General features: G+C 39.7%; 2 protein-coding genes across 4 annotated transcripts in view; one reads left to right on the top strand and one right to left on the bottom strand.

The window, feature by feature from the left end:
* akap17a (A kinase (PRKA) anchor protein 17A) overlaps positions 1 to 4,624 on the bottom strand; it is a 21,313-nt gene extending 16,689 nt beyond the window's left edge. The window contains exons 1-3 of one of the 3 annotated variants that reach the window (XM_016252065.1): positions 4,541 to 4,584; positions 4,367 to 4,369; positions 2,428 to 2,947 (exon numbers count right to left, since the gene is read on the bottom strand). In XM_016252065.1, the coding sequence (XP_016107551.1) occupies positions 2,428 to 2,907 (480 nt within the window). In that variant the 5' untranslated portion in view covers positions 2,908 to 2,947; positions 4,367 to 4,369; positions 4,541 to 4,584. The other 2 variants (XM_016252063.1, XM_016252066.1) reach the window with 2 other exon arrangements.
* Positions 4,625 to 7,622: 2,998 nt separating this feature from the next.
* The window catches only part of LOC107566567 (septin-10-like), a 12,225-nt gene continuing 8,383 nt past the window's right edge, over positions 7,623 to 11,464 (top strand). Inside the window, exons 1-3 of the mRNA XM_016252045.1 lie at positions 7,623 to 7,732; positions 9,457 to 9,571; positions 10,900 to 11,113. Coding sequence (XP_016107531.1) covers positions 7,703 to 7,732; positions 9,457 to 9,571; positions 10,900 to 11,113 — 359 coding nt within the window. The 5' untranslated portion in view covers positions 7,623 to 7,702. The remainder of the gene's footprint in view (positions 7,733 to 9,456; positions 9,572 to 10,899; positions 11,114 to 11,464) is intronic.

Raw genomic sequence — 11,464 nt, 5'->3', positions numbered from 1 at the left:
CGGGACGCGATCCACAAATGGGTGCAGCGATCTACAAATGCACGGTATGCGATCCACAAATGGGTGCAGCGATCTACAAATGCACGGGATGCGATTCACAAATGAATGACAGGCAAAGTTGTGTTCGTGACTTAAAAAGATATTTGTGAATATGTTTTTTATTTGCAAATCTCATTTTATTTATATGTGGATCTAATTCTATTTATTCGTCAATATGTTTAATTTTTGTTAATCTCTTTACATGTATTTGTGGATCATAATCTATTTATTTAGAATAAAGCAACAATTCTACCCCCAAGGAAGAAGTGGACCTAAACAGAAAAAAAGCAGCCACTAAAAGTGGAGACCCAGCTAAGTTTCTGAAGCCATATAAATATGCAGGGATCTTGGAATTTATGATCCCACACCTTCAGTACAGGGAGTACAATCTTTTTTAATTTAGATTATTATCTAAGTCTATTGTTCATTTGTAGTCTGTTTTAAAACCTCATATAAATTGTAGTGCAGACTACATCTAAATTGTTTTCATAGAACATCCAGTAACCTACCAGATGATTCAGAGGAGGCAAAGGATGCAGATGAGAGACGGCTAGAACCAAAAGGGCAGAACCAGGTGCTGCTAGCGCTCCTTCTGCAGTTGATGCTGCGTCAGTCGCACTGGTGCTCCTAAAATAAATTTCATAGTCGCACGCAGTAGTTTTCAGTCGCAAATGCGACTGAAATGGTCGCACTGTCGAGCCCTGTAATGGGGTATTTGAGTTGCGGGAAACACCATCAAGAGGATGAGCTTGATGCATTTTTTAAGTCAATGGCTTCCTCCATGCGAAAGATGCCAGAGCACACAAAAGCAAGCTAAAATGTAAGATTCATGAGCTAGTCCATAGAGCAGAAATGGAGACAATGCATGAAGCCAGTGGATCTTCTTTGGCCAGTGAATTTGAGTACACATTTTTATAGGCTTCCACTTACTCTTACTTAACAAAATGTGCAGAGAAATGTATGTAAATGTGATTGTTAAAGGAATAAATAAATGAAGAGTCATGATAAACATTTTAATTAACCTTTTTTAAATTTGTCTTCAAAAGACGATAACTCTCTAATCAGAGTGAGAGATTCTCCCAACTCCTCTCATCTTTGAAGGATCTCATGTAACCAACAGCGTCTGTTTTTCTTTTGCTTTTGATATTTTTGTGAAACATATAGCAGCAGCAGGTCATCTACATCCATTTTCCTAACTTTGAAACCGCAGCGCGTGAGCTTAGACTAAACAGACCGTTATCGTTCGTTGGTGTGGACGCAAACATAGTTATAGTTAAAGTTATCGTTATTGTTCTTGGTGTGAACGGGGCTTTACAGTTACAACTGGCCCTTTGATGGCAGCCATAATAATGAAGTGGCCCTCAGTGAAAATGAGTTTGACAGCCCTGCTGTAGGGCAATAGCACATACAGTTTATATAGAATAAAAACCATTTGGAATGTCCCCACAATTCACAAAAACATACATGTGTGAGTGTGTGTGTGTCTGTGTGTGTATGTGTGGTGTCTGTGTGAGAGCGTGTGTGTGTGTGTGTGGTGTCTGTGTGTGAGAGTGTGTGTGTGTATGTGTGGTGTCTGTGTGAGAACGTGTGTGTGTGTGTGTGGTGTCTGTGTGTGAGAGCGTGTGTGTGTGGTGTCTGTGTGTGTGAGCGTGTGTGTGTGGTGTCTGTGTGTGTGAGCGTGTGTGTGTGGTGTCTGTGTGTGTGAGCGTGTGTGTGTGGTGTCTGTGTGTGTGAGCGTGTGTGTGTGGTGTCTGTGTGTGTGAGCGTGTGTGTGTGGTTGGTGTGTGTGTGTGTGTGTGTGTGTGGTGTCTGTGTCTGTGTGTGTGTGTCTATGTGTGTATGTATGTGTGTGTGTGTGTGTGTGTCTGAGTGTCTCTGTGTGTGTGTGTGTTGTCTGTGTGTGACAGCGTGTGTGTCTGTGTGTGAGCGTGTGTGTGTGAGCGTGTGTCTGTGTGAGCGTGTGTGTCTGTGTCTGTCTGTGTGAGCGTGTATGTGTGTATCTGAGTCTCTGTGTGTGTGTGTTGTCTGTGTGTGTGTGTTGTCTGTGTGTGACAGCATGTGTGTCTGTGTGTGTGTGAGCGTGTGTGTGTTGTCTGTGTGAGCGTGTGTGTGCGTGTGCGTGTGTCTGTGCGTGTGTGTCTGTGCGTGTGTGTGTGAGCGTGTAAAAAAAAAAATACAATAAAAACCCTTGCTATGTGTGCTGCGTTAAGCTAACCGAGACTAGTCACAGCACTAGCGTATCATTGCTCTTTTGCTGGTTTGGATTGCTTCTGTTGTCCTCGTTTGTAAGTCGCTTTGGATAAAAGCATCTGCTAAATGACTAAATGTAAGGGTGTCGTCACACGTTCATTAACCGGTGGGAAAACTTCCTCCTCGTCACAACCCTACCTTCACGGAGAACCACTTGCACGGCAGCCCCTCCAGATGAATGGTGTCGGGCCGCTCTCCGGGAACCGTCTCGTTCATGTCCCTGGCGTCTCTGAAGAAGGAGTCCCAGTCGTGGCGTGTGGGGAAGTCTGCTTTGTGCGCGACGGCGCGGATCTTCAGGACGTCAGTGAAGCCGCTGAGCTTGATGCTCTTGCCCTCCAGCTTGGCCAGCGAGCGCTTGACGGCGCTCCGGTTCTCCACCTCGCCCTCGAAGCGGAGGAAGTCCATGCTGCTCTTGGAGATGCGCAGCGAGGAGAACTGCTCCGGATGCACCATGGCCTTCAGCCGCTCCATCACCTCCCAGTTAGAGATGGACTTGCCGGGCGTCTTGAGGTGCGGCAGAGCCACGCTGACCGTGACTCTGGAGATGTGTTTGAGGTAGAGGCTGAACTCGGGACACAGATCCACCGCCTCGGCCGTGTCGCTCACCACAGACGTCATTCTGGAGGCGCTTCTGCTGAACGCTGCACACAAACACACACACACGTTTGTGTGAAGAGTTCATGTGCAAAAATCATGTTTTTCATTGTGCATTAATCTCAATCAAACTGCAGTCGGGTTATTTTAAAAAACAACTAAAAAAAATTTCTACTATCACTGATGTGTGTCCCTGCAGCACAAAAGCAGTGTTGAGTCGCTGGGGGATATTTGTAGCAATAGCCAACAATACATTGTATGGGTCACAATTATACATTTCTCTTTTATGCCAAAAATCATTAGGATATTAAGTAAAGATCATGTTCCATGAAGATATTTAGTACATCTCCTACCGTAAATATATCAAAACTTAATGTTTGATTAGTAATATGCATTGCTAAGAACTTCATTTGAACAACTTTAAAGATGATTTTCTCAATATTTAGATTTTTTTACACCCTCAGATTCCAGATTTTCTAATATTGTCCTCTCCTAACAAACCATACATCAATGGAAAGCGCATTTATTCAGCTTTCAGATGATGCATACACCTCAATTTACAAAAAATTGACTCTTATGACTGCTAAATATATCAAAACTTAATGTTTGATTAGTAATATGCATTGCTAAGAGCTTCATTTGGACAACTTTAAAGATGATTTTCTCAATGTTTAGATTTTTTTGCACCCTCAGATTCCAGATTTTCAAATATTGTCCGATCCTAACAAACCATACATCAATGGAAATATTATTTATTCAGCTTTCAGATGATGCACACACCTCAATTTACAAAAAATTGACTCTTATGACTGGTTTAGTGCTCCAGGGTCACATTTGGCTAATTTGGTAACTAACAATAAAAGGCAATAAAAGCAAGATAACACGCTTAAAATACATGATTTTTTGAAAATTGTTAAAAACGGAGTTATCTGCTTCTGCAAATAAACTCTTCAATTGTAAAGCTATCTGAAGAACTATCGGGTTCATTGTTTATTGTTATTAAAGAATAAACATCTCCACATTAATCTGAATCAGTCGTCTTATCGTTAACTAAAAAGATTAAAAAGCATTGACAGCAGATGAAATAAATGGTTAAAATACATTTACATGAATTAAAATAAAACAAATTGTTTACTAAAAAATAAAAATGTACGTTATGGTTTCAGTAAATATCGGCAACACATTTCTTATTTTCTGTTTAAAGAAATAAAATGTCAAAACATAACTAAACAAATAAAGAGACATTGTAAACAAATAACAAAATAAATACAAAAACTAAAAATGATGGAAATTCGGCTTTCAATTCGCTGACATTACATCTAAATAAATTAAACCGAAATAAACTCAAACTGAAAGAGATAAACATGTCACCGATTTCCATTTAGTTCGTTAAAGTTCTAAGACACTGGAAACACCGAACTCAAACCATAAAATATATAAAAACTGAACAAACACATGATTATAATACATGTGTGTCCGCGCGGCGCTCTGAGGTAAATCCGCGGATAGACTGACGATAACTAACAGCTCCTCAGCGGCTCTGGTCCAGAAAGAACACCGATACTACACTGAGGTGATGCGCAGATGATCACAGACGATCTGTGAAGCTAAACTAGTGCTAATCTAGTGTTACTAGCACAAGAAAGCGCTTACTAACCTCTCTGAAGAGTTTGCTCTGAAGCATCAATAACAGCAGACCCGCTTCCGCATCCGTCACTCAGCAACCGGAAGTCACCGAGGAGCTCTGCTGCCCCCCAGAGGCCACTGTTGGACCTGCAGCTCGGCCGCAATATCACTGCGTGTTTAAAAACAATGGGTTTAGTCTGATTTAACATTTTCTTATGATTCTTAATGTCGTATGATAAAGCTTCTCTCAGATCAGGATGCAATAATAAAATAAATAAAAATTTAATTATGTAAAATATCTGGGTGGTAAAACATAAAATTAATCAAATTATTAAAGACACAAATCAACCGTTAAACAATCCTTAATTATTTCTTTAAATAATTCTACTTAATCTTATATACGAGTAATTCTGATCTATCATATACTGGATGTTTTACTTGCAATATAATACATATATTATTTATTTATTTTAATCAAATAAAATATTTGGGTGGGAAAAAAATTGAGAACCTCTTAACGTACAATATTAAAGAGACCCAAATAATCTCTTCTTTAAAACTAGAAACACATCTGCATTATCTTACGGGCCAGAAAATTGCTCTTATTGATAAATTATTATAATATTTCCTCTTATTTATGACAGTGAAGCGGCTCCTCTGCAGTCTGATGCGGCCGATGGAGGATTTCCGATACAGAGACCTGGGCCTGGGCTGAGCATCGGCCGTCATCTCTTCAGGGTGGTTCAGTAACCGTAGAGCGTTGAGGTTGGACTGCAGGACTTTAGGAAGCTTCCATCGCCCGGCTCCAGATGCGTTCTCTGTGTCAGAGTTCGCACAAGCTCCTATGATGTCCTTGATGTCGCATGTGACGCTGGATCGGAGATACTGAGCCGCTTTCTTCCCGCTGTAATCCCGCACATCCACATCTACCATTATTTAAAGTTAACTAACATGAACTAACAATGAGCAATATATATATATACAGGTATGCTGTAGAAGTATTGTTCATTGTTAGTTCATGTTCACAAACGAAACCTTATTGTAAAATGTACCTTTATTTCTACTCACTATAGTACTGTTAGATGCATTATTTATTTTAACCTATTTTTTATATATTTTTCCTAATTTCTTTATTTGAATATTTTGATCAAACATCATTTGGATTTATTTAGATAATTCATTTTTTATTTTATTTTAAATTAAATTTGTATTTATATGCATTATGTGCATTAATACATGCATTATGTGTATATGCATTTGGAATATATTACATACACTATGTACGTGGATTACATATTATATGTATTATGTGCATATGCATAATATATTATATGCATTACGTGACTTTGCATTATATGTTATATGCATTATAAGCATAATCCTTATTACTTGCATTCTATTATTTAGTATTATTTATTACATGCATTATGTGCATAATCATTATTATTTCATGCATTATGTGCATATGCATTATAAATCATATGTATTATGTCCAGTTGGATTATATGCATTATAAGCATAATCATTGTTAGATGCATTATATGATTTTGCATTATGTATTATATGCATTATGTGCACATGCATTATATATTATAAGCATTACATGATTTTGCACTATATATATTATATGCATAATGTGGACCTCGATTATATATTAAATGCATTATGAGCATAATGTGCATTTGCACTATGTGCATTATGTGTTTTTCCATTATATATTATATGCAATATGTGCATTTCCATTATTATTATTACATGCATTGCATTCCTGTATGTGCATTTGCAGCTGTCCCACCTGTGGAGAACTGCTCATCATGAGCTCTATGAAGTTCTTGCGGCTGCATTTCGGGGTGCTGCCATCCTCAGGCAGTGGCTCATGTGCTGCATCCTCAGAAGAGCCCTGCAGCAGACTCCGCTGAGATCCCCTGGATGTTCTCCGTCTGCTGATGATGACCTGAGGCGTGACAGAAGCCCTGCCAGCTCCAGCCTCCAGCTCCGCTTCTCCTGTTGGCTGAGCATTAGAGAGCGCAGGAGCACTTGGTTGCATTGCATCATGTCCATGCACAGTGTCTTTATCCTTTGCATCCGAGCGCTCACAGTGTTTCTCAGTCAGTGCGATGTCAGACACACTCAGCTCCGCCTCAGCATCCCTCACAGCCTCCCCCTCCTCTAATTTAGGATTCAGATCACTGCTTTCTTCATGCATGTTGACGTTCTTTTCAAAGTGCAATGCATTGATTCCTCTGTTGATGTCTTCATCCTCATCCTCGGGCTTCTCATCCTGCGCGCGCATCTCCGGGTATCTGTACTTCTTCTTCAAGCACACCACTTTCTCCCCGTGCTCTTGCTTCACGGAGGCGATATTGTCCACATAGCGCTTAAAGCTCTCCTTCAGCACGGCTCGCTTCGCATTTTCGCTGCTCAGAAAGACTTTAAAATGCGCGACCAAGTCCTTGTTTTTCACTCGCCCCCCGTTTTCCAGAAGAAAGTCCAGCACGGATTCCTGCGTGCACTCCGTCGCCATTATATCACGCTTTATGATAATATCAAAAATAGTGATAAATAAGCGAATGCACAAATCAATGCGTCGTTTTAACAGGTCTATTTATCGTTAGTCTGTGCGCTGAAGAACACATCGCGTCTCGTCTTATTAAACCTAGGCTGTGGGTGAGATTGAGTACTGAGTGTGTCACATAGGGGTCGGTAGAGCTTATAAAGATGATGTTTGCGTCCTAGCAACTCTAGTTGCAGGACAGAATCACGAGTGAGAAACTGGAGTACAGCGGCGTTCATTTGGGCTCAAACGCGCCCGGCGTTAACGCGCGAAGGCTCCATCTTGAGCCAAAATGGATTCCAGTTACACTTGGTCGGAAGGTTCCACTTTGCCGGGACAAGGGGGGTTGGAACTCAATTGAGCGTTAGAGGTTTTAATGAATGAAACCTAGCATGAGTTATAGCGTTCACTCGGGTTAAACAGACGTGTAGTGACACGAAAGTGCTCGCTGATGTATTTGACATTTGAAGTCGTTATGCTTTGTCGACTTAAGCTTCACAGAAACCCCTCTCGGAGACGCTGGAATGGTCGAGCTGTTCCCAGTGGCGTGTCAGCTGGAAACTATTGGACAACTTTTGACTTTCATCCGAAAGCGATCCAATTATTTTTCCTCCAATATTCGCTGTTTTCTGCGCGCAAATGGCTTCTTCTGATGTGGTTCGACAGATGGTAGGTGTGCGGTCGATATAGACCGTGTTCCGAGGCTTCTCCTGTTGTTTCTGCGGCTGGGGGAAGTTTGGGAGTGTCCCGTCCTGACACGCTCGCGCCGCATTTATTAATCTCCAAACACACATCTGACTAATTAGTTTGATGGAGTATATCTAATGTATCAATCTGAAGCACTCTAAATGATTTATGATGCATTTTCCCGAATGCATGTATCTGAATGCATTTCTCAATCTGAATTATTAATCTAAATACAAACATGTGATTTATTAATTTGAATAAATGTATCTAGTTTTAATTCATTTATCTGAGTTGTGAATCTGAATATTGCATTTGAGCATACATTTCTCGATATGCATTATCAATGTGAACACATGCATCCGATTTATAGATTTGAAAATATTACATGTATCAAGTTATTTGTATCATCTCAACTATATTATTATTATTATTTATGAATTGTGATTCATTCATCTGATTTATGGATCTGAATGAGCAATCGGAATACATTCACAATCATCCGCATTATCAATTTTAATACATTTATGCTATTAAAAAATATTTTAAATATTGTTTACAGCGGCATGCGGAATCTGTGAAAGTGTTAATAATTTTAACTAAATACGAGAGGTCATACAAAATGCATGTTATTTTTGCATTCATGTTATGCACGTCCTGAGTAAGATATTTTACATAAAAGATGTTTACATTAAAAAAAAAATAATACAAAAAAGCTGAAATTATTTAAATAACCCCATTCAAAAGTTTGGGAACCCTTGGTTCTTAATACTGTGTGTCTGATCCACGAGTGTTTTTTGTGTTTAGTGATAGTTGTTCATGAGTCCCTTGTTTGTTCTGAACAGTTAAACTTCCTGCTGTTCTTCAGAAAAATCCTCCAGCTCCTGCAGATTCTTCAGTTTTCCAGCATCTTTTGCATATTTGAACCCTTTCCAGCAGTGACTGTATGATTTAGAGATGCATCTTTTCACACTGAGGAACTCAAACACAACTATTAATAAAAGGTTCAGACATTCGCTGATGCTCCTGAAGGAAACGCGACGCATTAAAACTTTTGAACAGAATGGAGACGTCCAAATTTTTCTTATTTTGTTGAAATATAATTTTTTTTCCCCACTTAGTACTGCCCTTCGGAAGCAACAGAAGATACTTGCATGTTTCCCGGAAGACAAATTAAGTACAATTTACCCTGATCTTCAAATTTCAAAATGTTTTCACGCCCCGGCTCTTAATGCATCGTGTTTCCTTCTGATATCAGTGAGATAACAGTGCAGCAGATGCTGACATAAACTGATCTAAATATCAGCCGTCGCTCTATATCTCCAGTAACATGTCTCAGTGAGATGAGATTGAAATGCTCCAAACATATAATGCAGTGATTGAGAGATGAAGAAATAAATATTCTGGAAAAGGGGGCGGGGCGCAGCAGCTCATTTGCATTTAAAGAGACATGCCTGAAAAACAGCGTGTTTCTGCTTCCACTCAAAATAGGCATTTTCAAAATGATATAATAAGTGATCTGTGGGGTATTTTGAGCTGAAACTTCACAGACACGTTCACCAGAGACACGAAAAGGGGCATAATATGTCTCCTTTAAATTCGACAGACATTCGATTATTTTTTGACAGCCCTATTAGACACATGTTTGAGAGGAAGATTTGAAAAGCAGCGGTCGGCGTCATGTTTTCTCGCTCACTGGTTTCTTCCAGGACAAGAACGCCCGTCCGCTGGCTCTATCGGGACATGTTGGGTTCGACAGTCTGCCGGATCAACTCGTCAACAAGTCCACTAGTCAAGGATTCTGCTTCAACATCTTGTGCATCGGTAAGTTAAGAGACTCAAACGCAGCAATGCTGCAGATGCTGATGTTTACAGCGGCATGCGGAATCTGTGAAAGTGTTAATAATTTTAACTAAATACGAGAGGTCATACAAAATGCATGTTATTTTTGCATTCATGTTATGCACATCCTGAGTAAGATATTTTACATAAAAGATGTTTACATTAAAAAAAAAAAAATACAAAAAAGCTGAAATTATTTAAATAACCCCATTCAAAAGTTTGGGAACCCTTGGTTCTTAATACTGTGTGTCTGATCCACGAGTGTTTTTTGTGTTTAGTGATAGTTGTTCACGAGTCCCTTGTTTGTTCTGAACAGTTAAACTTCCTGCTGTTCTTCAGAAAAATCCTCCAGCTCCTGCAGATTCTTCAGTTTTCCAGCATCTTTTGCATATTTGAACCCTTTCCAGCAGTGACTGTATGATTTAGAGATGCATCTTTTCACACTGAGGAACTCAAACACAACTATTAATAAAAGGTTCAGTGATGCTCCGATGCTCCTGAAGGAAACGCGACGCATTAAAACTTTTGAACAGAATGGAGACGTCCAAATTTTTCTTATTATATAATTTTATAATTTTTTTTCCCCACTTAGTACTGCCCTTCGGAAGCAACAGAAGATACTTGCATGTTTCCCGGAAGACAAATTAAGTACAATTTACCCTGATCTTCAAATTTCAAAATGTTTTCACGCCCCGGCTCTTAATGCATCGTGTTTCCTTCTGATATCAGTGAGATAACAGTGCAGCAGATGCTGACATAAACTGATCTAAATATCAGCCGTCGCTCTATATCTCCAGTAACATGTCTCAGTGAGATGAGATTGAAATGCTCCAAACATATAATGCAGTGATTGAGAGATGAAGAAATAAAGGCTCCTCAGAAGATGTGAGATGTTCTGGAGGCTTGTGAAGATCACTCCTCCGCTGAGGAACAGTGAAAGTAAAGCTTCTGGAAACAAACGCTCCTCAAAAGATCCTGAGGATCAGATTTGAGACTCTAAAACATGATTGATGGAGAATCAAGTAAAGCTGAGCTGCTTCAGTGCAGTAAGTGTTCATCTGGAGATATTATTCTGACGCTTACTTGATCAAAACCAATCCAGATTTGACACGAGAAGAGTTTCTACAAGAGCTTTTACTGGATTAAACACTCTAAACTCTCAATCAGAGACAGAAGACGTGAAGAGATTGAGTGAAACAGCAAAGTTTGATCATTTAGAGCTTTAGAAATGATGGTTTATTATAGGGTTAATAAGTACAGGGTCTTGCGTATGTGTACATAGAGTAAGTATATTGCACTTATTCCTCCAGGAGAAACTGGGATCGGTAAATCCACGCTGATGGACACTCTTTTCAACACCAATTTTGAGAATTTCGAGTCGTCCCATTTTGAGCCGAAGGTGAGGTTGCGAGCGCAGACGTACGATCTTCAGGAGAGCAACGTTCGTCTGAAGCTCACCGTGCTTAATACTGTCGGCTTCGGCGATCAGATGAACAAACAACAGAGGTCAGGCGTCTTCACTTAGTGATTATTTATCACTGTTACCGGTTTGGAGAAATGTAGCATTATAAAGCGGAGAGTTCCGGTGCTTGATTCTGATTGGCTGAGCTGAAGCTGTTGTGAATGACGCTACAAAGTAACACACACCTTTGTTTACGTTTGTGTGTTGCTCGGCAACCACTTTGTAGCAACCACAACTGTTTCTGAGGAGCTACATTGTTTGGTGGAAGAATACTGTGTTTATTAATATCATTACACTTTATTTGCTCTGTTTTATTTTGTGAAACCTTACTACGTATATGGAATAACCGTGTTTTATAAAAGCAGTAACCCCCGTGAAGCTGTGGTTTACAGTGAATTTATAACAGCTAAGGG

Source organism: Sinocyclocheilus grahami, unplaced genomic scaffold (assembly GCF_001515645.1).
Source record: "Sinocyclocheilus grahami isolate Dianchi unplaced genomic scaffold, SAMN03320097.WGS_v1.1 scaffold1085.1, whole genome shotgun sequence".
NCBI classification, from domain to species: Eukaryota; Metazoa; Chordata; class Actinopteri; order Cypriniformes; family Cyprinidae; genus Sinocyclocheilus; species Sinocyclocheilus grahami.
This window is presented reverse-complemented; position numbering and strand designations above follow the sequence as displayed.